The 22,642-nt window shown below is 40.5% G+C and overlaps 1 protein-coding gene across 1 annotated transcript; it reads left to right on the top strand.

Moving 5' to 3' along the window:
- The first annotated feature begins 15,475 nt into the window (after nt 1-15,475).
- Nucleotides 15,476-19,477, top strand: LOC111896891 (heterogeneous nuclear ribonucleoprotein 1). The gene is made up of 5 exons (XM_023892857.3): nt 15,476-15,803; nt 15,904-16,014; nt 16,253-16,475; nt 16,964-18,182; nt 18,969-19,477. Exons 3-5 carry the CDS (start codon nt 16,254-16,256, stop codon nt 18,980-18,982), a joined length of 1,455 nt encoding a protein of 484 aa, XP_023748625.1. The 5' UTR covers nt 15,476-15,803; nt 15,904-16,014; nt 16,253; the 3' UTR covers nt 18,983-19,477.
- The last annotated feature ends 3,165 nt before the right edge of the window (nt 19,478-22,642 follow it).

Here is a 22,642-nt window from a genome sequence, read left to right as displayed (position 1 = left end):
GGAGGTCCGTGCAGCGCCTGACGTTGTGGCTGGTATGTATTCTTTCATTTATTTGTGCTGAGATTATGCTATTGTGCTTATGTTATGATATGCGTAGGTACTTTTCTTGTGAGTTATGTACCTGCCTTGGTGTTGTTTGACTCGGGTGCGAGTTGGTCCTTTGTATCTTTAGCTTTTAGTCAGCATATCAGTATTCCGAGAGAGGCATTGAGTCGACCTCTACGAGTTTCCATAGCTGAGGAACGAGTGGTACATGCTACCGATGTGATCCGTGGGTGTGTACTTGAGATCTTCGAGGTGAAGTTTCTGATAGACTTGATTCCGATTCCTATGGGGGATGTCTGTGTCATTGTAGGCATGGACTGGTTGAGTAGATTTGGGGCGGTTATCGACTGTGAGCGACGGTTGGTGACCATTCGGAACCCTAGTGGGGGAGAGCTTACAGTGTATGGTGAGGGTACGCGATCGGGGTCGGCATTTTGTTCAGTTGCTAGAGCAAGACAGAGCCTACAACAGGGCTGTCAGGGATTTGTAGCGTATGTGATGGACACGAGGATGGATTCAGAGAGGCCGAGGTCGATTGATGAGGTTCCGATAGTGCGTGAGTTCCCAGATGTATTTCCGGAAGAGTTGTCAGGTGTGCCTCCCGAGAGGCAGGTAGAGTTCAGTATCAATTTGGTTCCGAGGGCTGCGCCTATCGCTAAGGCGTCCTATCACCTTGCGCCTCCAAAGATGCAGGAGTTATCCTCGCAGCTTCAGGAGCTGCTTGGGAAGGGGTTTATTCGGACGAGTAGTTTGCCGTGGGGAGCGCCTATCCTTTTTGTAAAGAAAAAGGATGGTTCACACCGGATATGCATTGATTACCGGGAGTTGAACAAGTTGATGGTCAAGAACCGTTACCCATTGTCGAGGATCGACGATTTGTTTGATCAGTTGCAGGGAGCATCTTGGTTCTCCAAGATCGATTTGAGGTCTGGATATCATCAGGTGAGGGTGCGAGATGAGGATATCCAGAAGACAGCGTTCAGGACTCGTTACGGGCATTACGAGTTCGTAGTGATGCCTTTCAGGCTCACCAATGCACCAGTGGTGTTCATGGACCTCATGAACAGGGTGTGCATGCCAATGTTAGATCGCTCAGTGATCGTATTCATTGACGACATATTGGTGTATTCGAGATCCAGAGAGCAGTATGAAGAGCCTTTGAGAGAAATCCTCAGGGTTTTGAGATCGGAGAGGCCATATGCCAAATTCTCCAAGTACGATTTTTGGTTACGAGAGGTCCAGTTCCTAGGGCATCTCGTTAACCAGAAAGGGATATTGGTCGATCCGGCCAAGATTGAAGTGGTGATGAGTTGGGAGGTTCCGAGGCCACCTACAGAGATCAGGAGTTTCCTAGGATTGGCAGGCTATTATCAGAGATTTATCAGGGATTTCTCCAAGATTGTCGTGCTACTCACCAAGTTGATCCAGAAGGGTGTAGCTTTTTCATGGGGCCCGGAGCAGCAGGCCTCCTTCGAGACACTTCGCCAAAGTGGGAACAGATTACTATGGACTTTATCACCAAATTGCCGAGGACTGCAAGGGGCGTCGATGCAATTTGGGTGATTGTAGACCGGTTGACGAAGAGCGCTCATTTCCTTGCTATCAGTGAGAGCTCTTCCGTAGAGAAGTTGGCAAAGATGTACGTGAGGGAGGTGGTATCGTGGCATGGAGTGCCGATCTCGATTGTCTCAGATCGAGACGTACGTTTCACTTTAAGATTCTGGAAGAAATTTCATGAGGAATTGGGTACGAGGCTGCATTTTAGTACCGCATACCACCCACAGACTGGCGGGCAGAGCGAGCGGACGATTCAGACGCTCGAGGACATGCTCCGAGCATGTGTGTTGGATTTCGGCGGGAGTTGGGACATGTATTTTCCCTTGTCATAGTTTTCCTACAACAACAGCCATCATTCGAGCATTGGAATGCCACCCTTTGAGCTGTTGTATGGGAGGAGGTGTCGGACCCCCATTTGTTGGGGAGAGGTGGGGCAACGTGTAATGGGTAGTACAGAGGTCATGCTTCAGACGTCAGAGCAGATATAGCAGGTCAGGAAAAGGTTGTTGACCGCTTAGAGTCGCCAGAAGAGTTATGTGGACAGACGTCGGTCCGAGCTCGAGTTTCAGGTCGACGCCTTCGTGCTCCTGAAGGTCTCTCCTTGGAAAGGAGTGATCCGATTCAGGAAGAGGGGAAAGCTAGGGCCCCGATATATTGTTCCTTTCAGGGTGATCGCGCGGGTAGGCAAGGTAGCCTACCGCTTAGAGTTGCCTGCGGAGTTGAGTCAGATTCACGATACCTTCCACGTGTCCTAGTTGAGGAAGTGTATCGCTGATGAGTCGGCAGTGGTTCCGTTAGGAGATATCCAGGTGGATACGGGTCTGAATTATATTGAGAAGCCGATTGCGATTCGAGATCGGAGGGTAAAGATTTTGAGGAACAAGGAAGTTCCTCTGGTGCAGGTCCAGTGGCAGCATTGGAAAGGGTCAGAGCTGACTTGGGAGCTGGAGCGGGAGATGTGTGAGCAGCACCCAGAGTTGTTTGTCGAGTAAGACTTCGAGGGCGAAGTCTGATTCTAGTGGGGGAGAATTGTAACATCCGGATTCCCAGGTATATTATTCTAATATTTTATTTTTGGAGTTTGTGGAGGAACTCGGCGAGTTGGTGCTTAGACTCGCCGAGTAGGGTCGCGGATTATCATGCGGGTTTGCGACTGGACTCGGTGAGTCCATGCTGTTTAATGAAACCCTAATCCATCGGGTTTGGAGCCTATTTAAGGGCACTCATAGCCTCCCATTGTGGCTACCAGTCCCTTGAGAGAACCCTAAGTGAGCTAAATCGTTTGTGAGGAAGGAGAGGCCATATTTGATCTTTCTATCATTTGTTTAGAAAGAAGAAGGTGATCAAGAGCAAGGGGAGGCTGAAGGAGGTGCGATTCTAGTGATTTCAGTGTTCAGAGACTTCATCTTGAGGTATTTATTCGGACCTTTTTCAGTTTTGGTGTTGATTCTTAGAGTTAGGGTTTTCTAACCCCTTTTGAGGAGGGTTATGTGGAGTAATTGGTCCCTTCTCGAGTTTATGCTTTGGATCTGGACTCAAAGGGGTCCAAAGACCTTAAACCTTGGAGCTTTATGAGTTATTTTGGGAGCCATGAACTTAGAATGTCATTTTTGGGGCTAAATCACCAAATGATACCATCTAGATGATATATGAGTGTCAAGGTCTGAGCTTTACGTGATTATTATGCCTGGGAAGGCCAGATCTATGGATTAGAGGAATAGATCTGACCTCAAGAGGTCAATGGAGTTTATGCATGGCATGTACTCGCCGAGTTGTTCTTGAGACTCGGCGAGTTGAGTCGGGGTGGCCCCGCGATTCATGCCTGGTGACTCGTCGAGCAAGGGGAGGGACTCGACGCGCCAAGCGGGACTAAAGAGTTAGTGGATACATGTAGACTCGTTGAGTCGCCATCGTGCACTCGATGAGTCGGGTCAAAGTTTGACCATTGACTTTCGTTGACTTTTAGGGTTTGGTCAAAAATTGTACTTTTGGATCAGAAAGGGGTAAAATGGTCTTTTACCCTTCTGTGGATTTTAGGAAGGGGTGTAGTCTAGCCTTGAGAGCCGTTAATGATTTAAATAATTACCTTATGTGATTAGGCGGGGCTAGGTCGTTGTTTCGAGGTTCAGAGATACCGAGTTGTGACTTTCTGAGACATTCCCGAGGTGAGTCTTCTCACTATACATTACCTAGTGTGGAAACCCTGAGCAGACCGGAGGGTCTTATATGTTATGTGTTATGTGCTATTTGTGTATATGTGTTTGTGATATATGTATGCTATGTGATATAGACCGGACCGGAGGGTCCAATGATATAGACTGGGCCGGAGGGTCCAACAAGACAGACCGGGTCGGAGAACCCAACGATACGAAACTGGAGGGTTACGTTGGGACACACCGACCAGAGGGTCATATTGTAGCCTTGAGTGGAGTATGTGTTGTATGTGGTATTTTGGGGAACTCACTAAGCATTTATGCTTACCATGTTGTGTGACATGTGTTTCAGGTACCAGCGAGGATCGCGGGAAGGCGCCAGCTTGATTGTACACATTGTTGAAGTGTTTTTATGAGATTCTGGGGAGATGTTTTTGATTACTTATATTTTGAGATGGATGTTTAAGATTTGAGATACATTTTGATTTTATTATGAATTATGAAATTTGAAAATTTTGTTTTGAAAAATCAGTGTTAAAAGCCGAGCTCAAGTAAGTACTCCCAAATTACCCATACAAGTTTATATTATGATTATCTATTTCAGTTTCAGTAGAACAGCATGCTAGAATAGGACTAAGGATCTAGGAAGATGCCTTATGTGCCTGCTATATGAAAATTGCATGCTAGTATTGAGTAGACATCAGTAGGATAGCCTGTTTAGGTTATGTCTGATAGTATGAGCTTAGCATTATATGCTAGTACAGTTCCTCGTTATGAGGATAGAATTACTTAAGTAGTTTCCTGTGTTCGAATGCTGTTTGCTTTGTGCTTTGTGGGACTTCGAGTAATGGGAGTTAGCCATTAGGTGAATACATCACATCACATGTGATCAGGGTTGAATAATCTCAGAGTGCTGGATTTGGCCCTACTACGCAGCTCTTGTTTGAGTCTAACTGTTGTAGGGACGAGTCTTTTATTCGAAGGATTATCCGAGCCTCGCCATATGTGATTGTATTCAGGTGATGACTAATTGGCATTACAAGGAGGCCTTCAGCTGCTGAGGACTGGTTTGGGTTGAGTCGGAGATTTCCCTAGGGCAAGCCTAGGATGAGAGTAGCAGAGATCTATAGCAGTAGTAGTAACTTGGTGGAGTCGAGGCAGTTCTTGAGGAAGGTATGGATAGATGTGGAAGGTAGTAGGGAACCATACTACTGGAAGCAGAGGATCTGTACTTGAATTAAGGAAGGCTGAGATGCGACCGGGAAACCTGTAGTAGTAGTGATCCCTCGAGATATATCAGTGTTTCTGATGTTTATCGTAATGTGTTTTCAGAATGGTGGTTTTGCGCCCTAGACCGGCAGGCAGCAGTTCAGGTGCCGGAGAGGGATCAAGATCAGGCTCGGGGGCCGAGCAGTTGGATGAGCAGACTAGGGAGTTTTTCACTTCAGAGGTTACTCGTATCATACTAGAGCAGACTCCGGTGATCTTTGGTTCGATCAAGGAGGGTATCTTAGAGTTTATGGATGAGAAGTTGAGCACCTTCCGTGCTGAGATGACGGCCATAATAGGGTCGCGCATACTCACCTTCAGGGAGTTCGGGGCCTGTGGAGCTCCAGACTATCACGGGGCACGAGACCCCATTGCGAGTACCAGGTGGTTGGCAGATGTTGCCAACGCGTTCCGCACGAGCAGATGTCCCGATGGGGCAAGGTCATATTAGCGTCCTACCATATGAAGGACAGGGCACGTGATTGGTGGGAAGAGGTTGGGCATGTCATCGGGGATGAAGCAGGCACTTGATGCCATGACTTAGGTTGATTTTACTACCAGGTTCAGAGCTGAGTTTGCACCGGTTATTGAGTTACAACAGTTAGCCAGAGAGTTCCAGGATCTTACGCAGACCACAGAGACAGTGGCGGAGATCACCGCCAAGTTTAGGGAGAGGGCTCTTCTTGTTCCTTTGTACGCAGCTGACGAGGAAATGAAGAAGGCTCGTTATCATGAGATGTTTTGGAGTGATATCCACCAGTTTGTGAGCCGATCCAGCTACAAGACGCTGGATGATATGATTGCGAGGGCTCGGGAGAGAGAGATAGATCTAGAGATGGAAAGGAAGAGGAAGCCAGAGGTGGCTACAGGTACAGGGAGTTCAGGCAAAAGGCCTACGGTGTCAGATCATAGGTCCAAGGGACAGCAGAGCCACAGTCGGTGTGGCAAGTGTGGGAGAGTGCACGATGGGGTGTGCAAAGCGGGGAGTCCTGGCTGCTTTAAGTGCTGCCCTACTGGGCATATGAGCAGAGATTGTACAACTTCTACCACCACCACCGCAGCATCAGATCTGATTTGCTTCCATTGCAATCAGAGGGGACATAAAAAGTCCCAATGCCTGAGTTTAGCTACAGCAGGGAAGGTGTCGGCACCTGCCCCTTCTACATTGAGGATTACGGACGGTCGTTAGGGCCGGGCCGAGGCGCCGGTGGCAAAGAGTAGAGCTTTCCAGATGACAGCAGAGGAGGCGCGAGCGACTTCAGATGTGGTGATGGGTATGTATTTTCCTTTTATCTCTTCATTTATTATTGATTGTTTCTAATGATATATGTTTGCATATAGGGTCATTCTTAGTGAATGACATTTCAGCTACAATGTTATTTGATTCAGGGGCTACCCGATCGTTTGTCTCTCTTGCGCTTAGCAAGAGGTTTAGCAGAGCTCTAAGAGAGCTAGATTGTCCACTCGAGGTGGAGATAGCCAATGATAGGACCGTCAGGGTCGCGAGAGTGCATAAGGCATGCTCGCTGCAGCTATTCGATGAGCAGTTTTCAGTAGACCTGGTCCCTATTCCTTTGAGAGAGAACAAGGTCATAGTAGGCATGGATTGGCTAATCCCCAATGGGGCGGTGATTGATTGTGAGTTGCAGCTAGTGAAGGTCCACACTCCCAGCGGGGGAGAGTTAGTGATTCAGGGCGAGAGGCCACAACGCATACCAATTCTTTGTTCAGCAGCGAGAGCGAGGTGCTACTTCCAGCAGGGTTGCACAGGGTTCGTTGCCTATGTCTTGGATGCTCGGGAGAAGGGCAATGCGACAGTCGACGATGTACCGGTAGTGCGAGACTACCCGGACGTATTCCTGGAGGATCTGCCTGGGATACCTCCGGAGAGACAGGTTGAGTTCAGGATTGACCTAGTTCCTGGTGCGGCTCCGATAGCCTAGGCACCATATCGGTTGGCTCCTCCAGAGATGTAGGAGTTGTCTACGCAGCTGCAGGAGCTGCTAGACAAGGGTTTCATCAGACCGGGTACTTCACCATGGGGAGCCCCGATCCTGTTCGTGAAGAAGAAGGATGGGTCGCACCGTATGTGCATAGATTACCGGGAGTTGAACAAGGTAACGATGAAGAACCGTTATCCACTCCCGAGGATAGATGACTTGTTCGATTAGCTTCAGGGAGCCTCTTGGTTTTCCAAGATTGATCTGTGCTCCGGTTATCATCAGATGCGGGTCAGGGGAGAGGATGTTCAGAAGACAGCTTTTAGGACCCGCTATGGTCATTATTAGTTTGTGGTGATGCCATTTGGGCTCACCAACGCCCCAGCCGCGTTCATGGACCTCATGAACCGCGTATACAGGCCAATGCTGGATCGGTCTGTGATAGTATTCATTGATGACATCCTAGTTTACTCCAAGACTCGGGAGCAGCACGAGGAACACTTGAGAGAAGTGTTGGAGACGCTGAGAAGGGAAAGACTTTTTGCGAAGTTCTCCAAGTGCGGGTTCTGGTTGTGTGAGGTGCAGTTCCTTGGTCACCTCGTCAACCAGAAGGGTATTCTAGTGGATCAAGTCAAGATCGAGGCCGTGATGCAGTGGGAGGTCCCGAGCTCTCCATCATAGATTCGGAGCTTCATAGGATTGGCAGGGTACTATAGGAGATTCATCCAGGATTTCTCCAAGATAGCAGTTCCACTTACCCGACTAACCAAGAAGTCGGTGGTGTTTCGTTGGGGGCCTGAGCAGCAGGCGGCATTTGAGACCCTCGGACAGCGATTGTGTGAGGCACCGATTCTGACCCTGCCAGAGGGAGTGGATGCTTTTGTAGTTTATTGTGATGCCTCGATCAAAGTTATGGGAGCAGTGTTGATGCAGCGGGGGCATGTGATAGCTTACACCTCTAGACAGTTGAAGCCTCATGAGGCTAACTATCCGACGCACGATTTGGAGTTGGGGGCAATGGTGTTCGCCCTCAATATTTGGAGACACTACCTTTATGGGGTCCGTTGTACCATCTACATAGATCACAAGAGTCTGAGAAACCTCATGGACCAGCCGAATCTTAACATGAGGCAGTGTCGGTGGTTAGATGTGGTGAAGGATTACGATTGTGAGATCCTTTATCACCCGGGGAAGGCCAACGTAGTAGCCGATGCCCTGAGACGTAAGACGGAAGTGGCCTCGATCAGGGATATATGCTTGAGGATGACAGTGATTACTCCATTGTTGGAGCAGATCAGGGAGGCACAAGTCGAGGGCCTCAAGGAGGAGAGGCAGAAGTGTGAGAGGATTGTGGGCCGAGTAGCTTCTTTTGATTATGACAGCCAGGGATTGTTGACCCTTCATGGGAGAGTTTGGGTACCGTACTGGGGCGGAGTACGGCAGGTGTTAATGGAAGAGGCCTATAAGTCTCTATTTTCCAGCCAACTAGGGGCGACGAAGATGTACAGAGATCTTCGACCCGATTATTGGTGGCCCTACATGAAGCAGAATGTCGTCTGGTATGTGGAGAGATGCCTGACCTACAGGAAGGTCAAGGCAGAGCACCAGAGACCCCACGGAAAGATGCAGCCATTAAACATTCCCGTATGGAAATGGGAGGACATTACCATGGATTTTATCACTAAGCTTCCCAGGACCGCATGGGGAGTGGATTCGATTTGGGTCATAGTGGATCGGCTGACCAAGAGCGCACACTTTATACCTATCCAGGAGAGCATATCGGCTGAGAAGCTAGCCGACATCTATGTGCGCGAGGTAGCGGTATGGCACAGAGTGCCTGTTTCCGTAGTGTCAGACCAAGACGTCCGTTTTACTTCCAGATTTTGGAAGCGGTTTCATGACGAGATGGGGACTCATCTTCATTTTAGCACCACTTTCCACCCTCAGACGGACGGGCAGAGCAAGAGGGCGATTCAGACTCTCGAGGACATGCTCCGGGGATGTGTTCTAGACTTCGGTGGCAGTTGGGATACGTATCTTCCACTAGCGGAATTTTCGTATAACAACAATTATCACTCTAGCATTGACTGTCCTCCTTTCGAGATGCTCTATGGAAGGAAGTGTAGGACCCCGATTTGTTGGGGCGAGGTTGGTCAGCGAGTCATCGGGAGCACCGAGGTGGTGCTCAAGACCACAGAGTTGATTCAGCAGGTTCGTAGCAGGCTGCAGACTGTGCAAAGTAGGCAGAAGAGTTACGCCGACATGAGGCGTTCGGACCTGGAGTTTCAGGTGGGCGATATGGTCCTCCTGAAGGTATCACCCTGTGATGGCATTATCAGGTTTCGGAAGAGGGGCAAGCTGGGCCCCAGGTTCATTGGTCCTTTTAGGGTTTTGGCCTGGGTGGGTCGCGTGGCTTATTGGTTGGGTCTTCCGGTAGAGCTTAGCCAGATCCACAACACTTTCCATGTTTCTCAGTTGAGAAAGTTCTTGGTGAACGAGGCAGCAGTTGTACCCTTGGAGGATATTCAGGTTGATAGCAACCTGAATTACATCGAGAGACCAGTTGTGATCTTAGATCAAAAGGCGAAGACCTTGAGGAACAAGGTGGTTCAGTTGGTGAAGGTGTAGTGGCAGCACCGAAAGGGTTCAGAGTGGACGTGGGAGTTCGAGAGGGAGATGAGGGAGCATTATCCAGAGTTATTTTCAGACACAGCAGCCGCAGTAGCATACTTCGAGGACGAAGTCTAAGATAAGTGGGGGAGATTTGCAACGGTCCATTTCTGGTATGTGATTTAAATAAGTTTTTCATTTCTTGAGGAGTACTCGACGAGTCTGTAGCCCGACTCATCGAGTAGAGACAGGATGATCACGCGGGTTAAGCTGGCTACTCGACGAGTCCATATGTTGGACTCGGTGAGTCCGCCTGTCTGGATGAAGCCCTAATTTTAAGGGTTTGCACCCTATTTAAACACACTTATACACCCCAACCTTGCCTCTATCACTCTCAGAACCATTCCTCTGTAAACCCTAGCCCCCATTGTTGAGTTTGAGTGTGTTTATGATAGCTTGGAAGCTTTGGAAGGGAAAGAAGGTCCATAGAAGAGAAGGAAGATCTAGGAGCTAGCTTGCATCTATTTTTCATTCAGGTAATGAAGTGTAAAGTTTCAGTATTGGTTGTGATTGAGGTCCCTCTTGAGCTTAGAACCCCATTAAGAGCTTAGTTTTGTCATTGGAAGCCTTTAAAGCCATGCATGCACGTAAAGTTTGCAACTTTACGTGATAAACATGCCCTAGAAGCTTGGATCTGTGATTTGGAGCCATTGCATGGCTCAAACCAGGTCTGTATGGAAACAGGACTGAATGGAATCGGTGAGTCATATGAAGATAGTCGTGGACTCGACGAGTTGGATGAGCAACTCGGCGAGTCCGATGAAGATTGCTTTAGACTCGACGAGTTGTTCTACAACTTGGCAAGTCGAATGAGTTTTCCAGAGAAAACTAGTGTTTGAGTGAAAGAGCTTCATTCCTTCGTAGTTACATGTAAAGTTAGTAATTGTATGTGTTCAGATGGTCCCAGGGACTCAGATCTACGAGTTAGATGCCCTGTAATGGATTAGAATTCGATTGTATGGATTCTACACGATAGGACTCGACGAGTGTTCTTCAGACTCGACGAGTCGAGTCGCGAGTCAAGTCGTGAGTCCCTGTTTTTCTTCAAGTTGTGAGTTCAGGGTGAATCAGTGAGTGGGAAAGGGACTCAGTGAGTTAAAGTCCGAGTTAGTAGAGGAGGGACTCGGCGAGTCTGCGACATGACTCGGCGAGTCCGGTCAACCAAAGAGTTGACTTTGACTAGGGGTAAAATAGTCATTTTACCCTCAGTTCAGTTATCGGTAATATTATTTAGTGTTTATAGGATTGTAGCCGGGGAGTTCCAGAGCAGCAGTCAGCAAGTTTTAGATTTAGCATCTCAGCAGCCAGAGTTACGAGGTGAGTTTCCTTCCAGTAGTAACGGGTCTACGGCCACAATACCGACCCGTTTAGATAGTAGTTTTGGACTTCGGTCCGATACCGGAAGGGTCCCAAGAAGTAGATACGTATGCTTGATGTCTTCGTGATTCATGCATGTTATGTTCAATTATGTTATGTGCTATATGTTCCATACTTCGGTCTGATGTCGGGCGGGGGACCCGATATAGTATATGTTTTTAAGATATATGTTTATTCCATGTTAATTAGTTCCGGACTTCGGTCCGATGCCAGGCGGGGCCCAAGCTAGTTCCAGACTTTGGTCCAATGTCGGGCGGGGCCCAAGCTAGTTCCGGACTTCGGTCCGATAACGGACGGGGCCCGATGCAGTGGGCGGGGCCCAGTATTTGCTTATATGTCATAGCATGGTATGAGGTAGTTTGGGGGAGCTCACTAAGCTTTGTGCTTATAGTTTTCAGTTTCTAGTTTCAGGTACTTCCACTAGCAAGGGGAAGAGCTCGGGATGATGGCATCACACACACTACAGCCTCAGTTTTATCTTGTGAGTTTTATTCGGATAATGTTATGATTGATACAGTTTTTGTTTAGACACATTTATTATGACATTGGAGTTACTCATTCTATGATTTTTATTATTTATGATATCCGATGATGTGATTTTTAGTAATATTAAAACAAAAATTTTTGGGTCGTATTTTGGGTTGTTTCACATTATTCAACCCACTGGTACCACTTGTGTGGATTTGAGTTATGGCGGCTTACAGCGGCCTGAAAGACAGTAGTGTCGTACAGTGGAGGGTTTGTTGACGTGTTGTTGAGGGCGCGCCTTATTGGTCTATGGGGAGGCACCTTTCTACCGTGAGTTTTTTTTAAGATGGAATGGTGGTAATTCCTTAGTAGTGGTTATAAGCCGAGTGTCGTTTGAACTGAGTTATCTTAGTTTTGTGTGTATCATGTTCTGACTTTTATAGTGTTTAAAAAAAACAATTCATAACAGAAAGATTTTGTTGCAAATTTGATTGTTACCCATAAACATTTTGTTCGGGTGTTGCACCATTTTTTGATTGAAGAGGTTTACAAATTGAATAGAATAAAGAGAATGAAAAGAATAGTGTAAATAAAATTGAGTAAGATGACATGTATTTATATGTAATTTATTTTTTAAAATATGACATTGGCACCAAAGGTCATATGACCGTTTCACCTTTTACTCCTGTGAGCTGTGTTGAGAAGGCCACGAGAAACAATACAACCGAGGGGGAGGGGGGTGTTTCATGAGCCTCAACGTCGTTGGGGCTAAAGACCCATATAAAACAACCTTATGTTTGGAAAATGCCAATATTACAATACAACACAATTTTTTAAAAACCATGAAAAAACTAAAGATGAACATATTAACCGAAAAGACCAAACCAAAACCAAATTAACTGAAATAACTGAATCATTACTAAAAAAGGAGGTGCGGTTTTTATTTTTGATTAACCAAATACACATGGTTTGGTTATGGTTTCATCCAAAACCAAACCACTAAAAACCAAAATAAACCAATAGTCAGGGCCGTCCTTACTGTACAAAGAAATAAGCCCTTGCTTAGTAAGGGGCCCCTTAACCCAGATTTAAATTAGGAGATTGTTTATTCAGATTCTTCATTCACCATTCGGCATAAATGGCGACTCGACAATTGTTCTTCACTTCTTCTTCTTTCTTTGTCCTCTGATTCTAATTAACTTATTAGTGATTTCATTCTTGATTCTACCCAAAATCCCACAAAACCATTACTTCTCTGATTTTTAATTCTTCTTCTAATCTTCTTTCCGGAGATTTTTTATAAGTTGATTGATTTTTTTTTTGAAAAGGATGTCAAGTGTCAAGATTAATTCAACTGATTTGGTGATTGTTTTCCTGAATCCTGAAACTTGAAAGGTTGAAAATGTATGTTCTATTGTTCTTCTTTGGTTCTTCCTCTGATTCTCTATTTCACCACAACTTAGTCCATTCTTCATTGCGGATTATCTATGATTGCGAATTTGTGAAAATTTGATAATCTATTATCTATGATAATCGATAAATTTTGTTATTTTGATGAATTTTTGTTTGATGTAGTCATGTAGAAATCTGTTTTTTTTTATTTTGTGTACAAAATGAGAAAATCAGTTTTTTAAACTTTTATGTAGGTTATAGAATATTCTTGAATGATTCTTTTTTCCGATTAGACTATCTATTAGGGTTAATATGGCTTAATTTTTTTTAATATTCGTTGTGTCAAGTTGGGTTTTGGAAAGGATGAGGGTTTAATTTATAACATTAGGTATAGTAATGACAAAGAACCCTAAATTTTTGGTTCGCTTAGAGCTCCTAGACTGGTTGAGCCGCCCCTGCCAATAGTATTAATAATTGTACCGAGGTGGGGGGGGGGGGGGGGTGTTCCATGAGCCTCAATGTCGTTGAGGCTAAAGACCTATATAAAACAATCTTATGTTTGGAAAATGCCAAAATTACAATACAACACAATTTTTTAAAAACCATGAAAAAACTAAAGGTGAACATATTAACCGAAAAACCAAACTAACCGAAATAACTGAATCATTACTAAAAAAGGTGGGACGCTTTTTGTTTTTGATTAACCAAATACATGATTTGGTTATTGTTTCATCCAAAACCAAACCACTAAAAACCAAACCGAATCAATACTATTAATAATTGTATAATATAATAGAACATTAAATATATGATATGTAATTATATTTGGAGTTGAAAATTTAAAAGGTAATTATTTGAATTGAATAAGATACCTACTCTTCTAGCATATTAATAAGGTTAAAAACATTAAATCCTTCATCTTTTTACAACAATGTATTTTATGTTTTCCACATGTCATAGCAAATGATTTTTTATTTTTATCCTATTTTTAACTATTATGATAATATGATTAACCGCTATTAACCTTTAACCAACAAAAACTGTTAATCAAAATCATTATTAATCAATACTCAATGACTATCAAAATGCATTAACCATTTATAATGATTATAATTTAATTTTAGCTAAAAATCAGACCAAACTGTTTTACACACACCTTAGAAAAAACTCTCGCTTAAAACAATATAACAATATCGGTGTACTTGATTATTTACATGTATGTATGACCGGTTTCAATAAGTAATTACCAAAGCAGAAGTACACGATTTAATCAATTAAAATAAATCATAATTAGTAGAATATGCCGACATTATATGATAGGAATTAGATAATTAAATATTTAAAGGGGTAAAAGGGTAATTCTTAAGAAAGTTTGGTAGAGGTTTGCTAATAAATAGAGGGTAGGATTTTATTAGCAAACCTCTACTAAACTTTCTTAGGAATTACCCTTTTACCCCTTTAAGTATTTAACTATCTAATCCTTAGGTCGCTGGTTTGAATCCGGCAGGTCGGATCAATTGATGATTGAATGAAACAAGATAGAGAACACAATCTCCTGATAGGATGATTCCCCAGGGATGAATCCCTCTCTCAAAGGCCTACCCAATGAGTCAATCTCACTCTAGAGACTAACACCGATCTAAGATATTTCTTGCTGACTAACAATAAAATCCTACCCTCTATTTATTAGCAAACCTCTACCAAACTTTCTTAGGAATTATCCTTTTACCCCTTTAAGTATTTAACTATCTAATTCTTATCATTTTAAGAAAAATATTTAGTTAAATATAAACATTAAAAAAAAACCCACATTGTATAAACAAAAACATCAAAATAGAAAACAAGTTTACATAACCTGATTTTAATGGAATTCGGTCATATAAATTCATATGAAATTTCATATTAAAATTTGATATAATGATAATTGTATGATATTATTAAAGATATTATTTGAATGTAATATTTATTTTTTCAATAATGTCTACAAACAAATATTATACCCAAATAATTACTTAAAAAAATAATTTCAATATCATTTTATGTATAATTGAGATTGTTTATTGACTTGATGTGATTTGAAACGGTAATAAGTTATTTTAAGTATTTGGATGAAATAAAATTAACACATATCGATTCATATAAGATTTTTTTATAAGTTATTTTTCCATTACTTATTTATTTAAATAAGAAATTTTTGATAATTTATTTTCTCGTTACACAAAAAATATGGTTTGCCGACTATTAAAAAGAATTATACAATTATTACATTACATTTTGGTATTAGATAACATAATATAAATATTTTTTTAAACCATTTTACAACCGTAATACCGCATATATGTTAAAAACCACAATTAAAAATGTATATGATTTTAGAAAATCATAAATATTTTACAAGTTTTCAATCCAAAATTCTAAAATAGTTAAATTATCTTGATTACAAATTTTAGAATATAATAATCTAATTATAATCAAGTACTTGATATTGTTTTTATTTTAGCCAAAAATAAAAACATTCTAATTTTTCACAACATTGAATAGTGGAAATAAATTATTGAAAATTGTGTGAAATGGAGGAGTAATTTAAAACTTTGCACTCACCGGTTTGTACAATTTCTTACACGAGAAGGGGGCAGCTAAAGAGCCCTCTCCATCTCCATCTCCCTCTCCATCTCCCCCTCCCTCTCCTTCTCTCTGCAATCTATAACAAGAGAGATCTTCTTCTGCTGTCAACCATTACACATAAATCTTCTTCTCTTCCATCGCCTCTCTTTCTCTCCCTTCAATCTTCATCATCTAACACGAAAAAGACTCGTTTTATATAACTATAATCATCAACACTGAATTGCCGAAAGGGGGCGTCGCTCGCCCTCTCATCTTGTTTCTTATGCCTCTAATCAGATCTTAGATTTTCGATCGCTTTTGTTACTTGGTAAAATCACCACGACTATAACAATCATGGGTTGTTGATATTTTTCATCAATTTTACAGTTTTCGATCCTAAAATCACAAACTTTATTCTCGTCTTGTAGGACTTGTGCTTTTGTGTGTTGATCAAGTATCGATCTGTGGGAGATCCGATGCTTTTTGATTGATTCCAAGAATACCCATTTCTCAGTTACAAAGAATCCGCAAACTTTCTGGTAGATTTCTTAAAATTTCAACGTTTTTATGTGTTGTTTTTAGTTAATCTACATCCTGATGGGTATGAAGATAAGGCTTTTGATTAATGAACTCGAAGAATCTGACATACATATGCATCTAGGTGCTGTGTTATATATGGTTTTGATGAGATCTGTGTGTTAGGATCCTTTTGAAGTCCATCTAATTTACTTGATGAAATTCTCTACTTGAAAATGAATCATCGATTTGATTTTGCAGAATGGAAATGGAGCATGGGAAGCTGTTCATCGGTGGAATTTCATGGGACACAAATGAAGAACGATTGAAAGAGTATTTCGAAACTTTTGGTGAAGTAATTGAAGCCGTAATTATGAAGGATCGAACCACAGGTCGTGCCCGTGGGTTTGGTTTTGTTGTTTTCTCTGACCCTGCTGTTGCTGAAAGAGTCGTCAAAGAAAAACACACCATTGATGGTAGAACTGTAAGTTTTCTCTGTTTTTTCTTTTTAATCGTGATTTATTGTTATAAATTATAATCTCACCTTTCATCGATTCTTCTCATAACTGAACAGATTGTAAATCTACTAAAACTATTGCATTGCTCATGTCGTCAATCATAATGTGTTTTTCTTAATTACCAAATGTTTCTTTCATAAATTTTCTATGTGCGATTTGAAATTCATTATAATCAGTTTAGTAGAGAAACAGCAGAGTAAAATTACTCTTCTACTTCCATTTTACCCTTGTTCTATTTACTCTTAAACGCAAGAAACAGCAATGTACAATGTACATTCATTTATACTTTCATCTCTTCTTCTTACACAACCTTGTAATTTCAAATTTGACCCAATCATAGCAAATGAAGTCCAAACACAAAGCAATTCACAATGTTTTTAGTTTAATTAACATAAACAAATTCACATCCATTGTTATGTAATTCTGATCCCGTTTATTCAATTTCAATGTTTAGGTAGAAGCAAAAAAGGCAGTTCCAAGAGACGATCAACAAATCCTGAACAGAAGCAATGGGAGCATTCAAGGTTCACCGGGTCCCACACGAACAAAAAAGATATTCGTAGGAGGGTTAGCATCATCAGTAACTGAAAGTGATTTCAAGACCTATTTTGACCAATTTGGAATAATCACTGATGTGGTTGTGATGTATGACCATAATACCCAAAGGCCAAGAGGTTTTGGATTCATCACATATGATTCAGAGGAATCTGTTGATAAGGCATTGCTTAAAACATTCCATGAACTGAATGGGAAAATGGTGGAAGTGAAACGAGCTGTTCCAAAAGAATCTTCTCCTGGACCTAACCGTGGTCAGAGTCAGATAAGTGGTGGATTTAACTATGGTTTAAGTAGGGCTAGTAGTTTTCTTAACGGGTATACTCAAGGTCAGGGGTATAATAGTCCAAGTTATGGTGGAAGAATGGATGGTAGGTTTAGTCCTGTGACTGTTGGGAGGAATGGGTTTCCGCCTTTTAGTCCCTCTACCTATAATAATTTAGGCCTCAATTCCGATTCCATTTTGGGTATCAACTATGGAAATGGAAATGGAAATGGAAACTTTGGGTCTAATCTTGGATACCCACGTGCAATTAGTCCAATGTATGGTGTGGGTTCGAATAGGTATGGTGATCCGATTGGGTATGGCGGCAATAGTGGCGGTGGAGGTGGTGGTGGCAGTGGTGGTGGAAATGGTTCTCTCTTGAACTCCAACCATAGCATGTGGGGAAATGGAAGCCAATCTTTCGCTACAAATTCTTCTCCAAATCTAAGCAACTTTTTGGCTCCGGGAAATGCGTCTGGCGGGATTGGAGCGATTTGGGGTAACTCCGGTGGTGGTGGTGGTGGCGGTGGTGGTAATGGTGGTTTTATTGGTGGTAATCTTGGGTATGGAAATGAAGAGAGTAGTCTTGGGTATAGGAGGAACAATGGTAATGGCTATTCATATGGTGTGATTGATGATGGTGAAATTGTTGGTGGTGGTAATAATTTGTATGGTGGCGGTGGTGGTGGTGGTGGTGGTTCGTTTTATGCCGACTCCACCTGGCGGTCGTCTTCGCCGGAGCTGGAAGTACCTGGTTTGTTTGGATATAGTCTTGGAGGTGGAGCTTCGGATGATATACCAAAAAACTCAGTTGGCTATGTTGGTTATAGTGTGACAAATAGATCAAATAGAGGTAACTTTTTCTCTTATTTCTTTTTGTTATTATTATTATTATTATTATTTTGTGATGTGTAGTTTCAAGGTTGAATTTTTTTGGCTTATACATGGCGTAAGTGGTATTTTGAAAAAAAATAGGTAAATGAAAGAAATAGTCTTGCATTTAATCATATAAAGAATAATCTTGCGAATATTTCAAGGAAAAACAACAGTTTCTTTGCGTCTCTCTTTCTTTCACTGATTTAGGTCTAAAATATATATATATATATATATATATATATATATATATATATATATATATATATATATATATATATATATATTTTTTTTTTTAATTTTGTACCTATGATTTATGTCAGATTAATGGTCAATCACTTTCCTTATATTGGGTGACATGATAAACATTGCAATTTTTCTGGAATAGAGAGAGATAATAGATATATGATGCGCTATATTTAAGGAGAAAATAAGGTTTAACATGGGTTTGCTTAATATACAATCTATATATAAATATAGGTTTAACATGGGAATGTATCAAATTAAATAAAAACAGAAACATTTATCTTTAGTTTTCACCGACTTTATTTATTAATTTGTTCTTTGTGCAATAAAAAAGAAAAAAAACATCCGAATATAGCTTTCACTGACTATATTTATTAAGTTGTTCTTTCTTGTATTAAATTAAAAAGAAACACCAATGTATAATATAGTTTTCTCCAACTTTCAGAATTAAGTCATATTTTCCATGACATTGTTTTATTAAGTCGTACTTTGTTTTTTTGTTGTGATATATGATTTTCAGGAATTGCTGCCTAGGAAAAGGTATCTGGAGATGTGAAAAGTTATGAAGATTGGAGGATTGATTGTGAATTTATTATAAAAAAAAAGTTACAGCTGCGTGAGTGGGAGGTAAATCAGTTTTTAGAACACCGTAAATTTGGTTAGAGCTAATCGAAGCACCTGTTTTATACAACACATTTACACGATTTGGTTCCTGTTTTTTTTTTCTTTCAAAATAGGCTTTCTGAATTCTCAGTTCATATGAGATTGGTAAAATCAAGATATATGAAAAAAAATGAAAAAAAAATTAATTTTTATTTCTATTTTTAATTGGTTTTTGTGTTGCTATTGGAAAACCCAGGAAAAAAAGGTGTAGTTTTTTGTAAGGTATTTGATGCCCATGTTGGGGTTTTGTTGTTGATTAGATTTATATGAAATGTTTGGTGTGAATTACTTTTGTTGGATGCTAAAATGGGATCCCTTTGACAATCAAGTTACTTTATATTCAATATATTTGTCTATTCTTATGCTTGTTTTTTTTGGAAAATTTCTATAATTGCTCAGGTTTTAGATTTTAGTACACAGTATTCCACCTTTTTTTGTCATTCAAATCATGATGGTATTTGCTTGTTTTGTTGCATGTTGATCTGGTTGTTAAAATGGACATTATTAAGTTTAAAAAAATGGTAAATGCTTATAAACTATTTTGTTTTTCATAAAATATCATTGATTAAGTAATTAACTGGAAGTTTATACTCACAAAGTACCATTATTATGATGATTTTCAATGATAATTTGTGAAAAATATAAATAGATGGTTACCATTATATATATAATGATAGTGAAGTATAAATAGTATGTTATCCATTTATGGCATTAATCCTTAAAAACCAAGTTTGGATAAGTCCTGAAAATATAAATTAACTTAATATAGCATTGTGATTCAAACTACTTAGTTGGGTGTTTTACCTTTAACCTTTTTGGTTAATATTTTAAAAACCTGATCGAATAGGTTGTTGATGAGAGCTATTCAACAATGATCGGTTTTATGTTAATTTTTAAATTTAATCGATTTAGATGGTTTCTTAAAATGTCATGTTGAAACGGTGCGATAGAATCGATAAAAAAAAATCTTTTGAATTGGTTTATTGAACTTTAATAGTTGTATTTAACATAGCCCGATAAAAACAACTTATTTTTAAAGCAAATTGAACGTTTTGATTGCTTAGATTATCTAGACTGTATACAACTCGAAGAGTGACACACCATTTCTAGATGTAAGAAAAATTCATGGTTTTATATGAGTGACACACCATTTCTAGATGTAAGAAACATTCATGGTTTTATATATAAAAATGGAAGCCGGGTTGAATATGAAACTAGTTACTAGTTCAACTAAAAAAAATTGTTTTTAAAACATATATTTCAACCTTTCTGTGTTGGTTTGTGTCGGCTCGTTTCCATTTATTTTTTCTTCTTTTTTCTTTCAATATATGTTATAATTTCCTTTTATTTTTCATTTTCCTAATACAAATAATATTTAAATTTTAAGAAAAAAATTAATAGTAATTAAAACTTTCATTAACTTAAAACCAAAAATATACAAAATGTATTATTTCAATTAAAAAACATAAACATAAAAAAACCGAAATAAAATCATATAGTTTTGGTTGTTTCGAGTTTTAAAAATATGATCCACTAAACTTGAGCGGAAATTAGATGTGTTACATTGTTATGTATTTTGACCGATGATTAGCTTGGTGACATTGTTGATCATGCTCCAATTCTTAATGTCCGGATTGAATATCAACATCATCAAATATACAAAATATTTTAGCTTCATCTTTTAAAATTATATTATGTATTATGATGCGCGTGTAACGTTTCAAAAATCCAAGGTAAAATTTTAATTTTTTAAAGCAATAAATCATACAATCGAGTTGTTTCAAAACCAATCAAAGTGAATATATTGTTTAAACATCAAAGTAATATCATTAATTGCCAATGCGGAAAACTCTAGGGATGATGTGCAGTCACGCCGGACCCTTCCTTTTCGAACCGAAAGTACCTGAAACTATAAATATGAAACCGTAAGCACAAAGCTTAGTGAGTTCTCAAAAATACCACATACCAAAACATACAAGTGTCATGGGTTACCTCCATGGTCTATCCTTGCAATGTCAATGGCTAAATCCCTGTCTTACATACAAGTGTTAGGGGCCAGATCTTGGTCATTCATACAATTGTCAGAGGTCTTTTATATAATTGCCAGGGACCAGATCCTGGTATTTCATTCAATTGTCAGGGGCTAGATTGTGGTCTTTCATGCAAACATCACAGAGACAACTAGCATTCCACATAACAAGTAATGGGTCGGCGTTGGTGCCTTCGACCCATGGATATAATGAGAAAATTCACCTCACGGTCTGAAAGAATAGCTGCACGGATCACTGCTCTAAAAGTTATCTCTACCGATCATCTATACAATTAACAGGAACTCAAATCTCAAACTATAAATCAACTTACCCAAAATGCCCTTAGGTCAAACTTGGTCAAAGTCAAATGTCAACGGAGTCGACCGGGTCAATTCAGTTGAGTATGTTGGGCGTACTCAACACGTATGCGGGGCATACTACGCCTTGACCAGAAGTCGAGGGGCTGACCATGTACATGCAACATACCCTTTAGTACGCCCAACGTACGTGGCTACCATCCTCCAAATCCATTAAGAGCTTAATCCTTTAAGCTCTTTCGTCTAAAATCCAGATCTAACCCTCAAATGATATCCTTAAAAATAAAGTTTCCAACTTTATGGTCTTGCATGGCTATTAAGTCTTCAACATCCAAAAACCCTAACTTCTTAACCCATTAAGACATCTAAGACCATGCATGGAGGAAAACTAGGGACCAAGGTCACATTTTTTATGGTTCCTAATGACTCCATAATCAGGGGCGGAGCTTCAACATTTGATTTTTTTTTTTTTTTTGGGGGGGGGGGGGGACAACCAAAATTTTACATTTTTGGCCCTAATATGTATAAAACTAAAGTATAAGGGCTACTTCTAACCAAAAAATCAGGGAGCTGTTCCTAATAAAGCTTCGCCCTTGTCCATAATGGATAACGTTTCCAACTTTATCCATTAGAATAGTCCCAACAAACAAGATCTAGTCTTTAAGTCTCAAAGGGACCAAACATGCATCTTTTTCAACTTAATCCATTAAGTCAAAGTCTCCAACCTTTAGATCTGAATCAATATGATGTTTAGATGGATAAAGTTTCCAATTTTATCCATACAAGGTCACAAACTTTCAAGTTCTAAACTTTATGCACTTAAAGTGACCAAAAGTTCATAACACCCAAAACTAGCCAGATCTAACATTTCATCATCAAGATTCAAACTTTATACCACCAAAAGAAAGATCAAGGTGAACACGATTTGGATCTACAAGCTCCAATGTAACCAACGCTTCTTCAATGAGTTCCTTTTTCTCCATGGTGCACCAAGAACACTCCAAAGCACTTAAAAACACATTCTTTTTGCTCACTAGGCTCAAACTAGGGTTAGGGTTTCAAGAGAGGGTGTTGGGAGAGGTGGAGGTTGAGAATGGAATAGGTTCGGGGAAGTTAAGGAGCTTAAATAGGCCTCAAACCACGAAAATAGGGTTTGGGCACTGACTGCGTACGCCTAGCATACT

This window comes from Lactuca sativa, chromosome 1 (genome assembly GCF_002870075.4).
Source record: "Lactuca sativa cultivar Salinas chromosome 1, Lsat_Salinas_v11, whole genome shotgun sequence".
Lineage (NCBI taxonomy): Eukaryota > Viridiplantae > Streptophyta > Magnoliopsida > Asterales > Asteraceae > Lactuca > Lactuca sativa.
The sequence above is the reverse complement of the archived record's forward strand: the minus strand, read 5'-3'. Positions and strand labels throughout refer to the sequence as shown.

Coding starts and splice junctions, on each gene's coding strand:
- LOC111896891 (XM_023892857.3), top strand. CDS start 16,254: ATGGAAATGGAGCATGGGAAGCTGTTCATCGGTGGAATTTCATGGGAC. Junction 16,476..16,963: donor ACACCATTGATGGTAGAACT/GTAAGTTTTCTC, acceptor TTCAATGTTTAG/GTAGAAGCAAAAAAGGCAGT.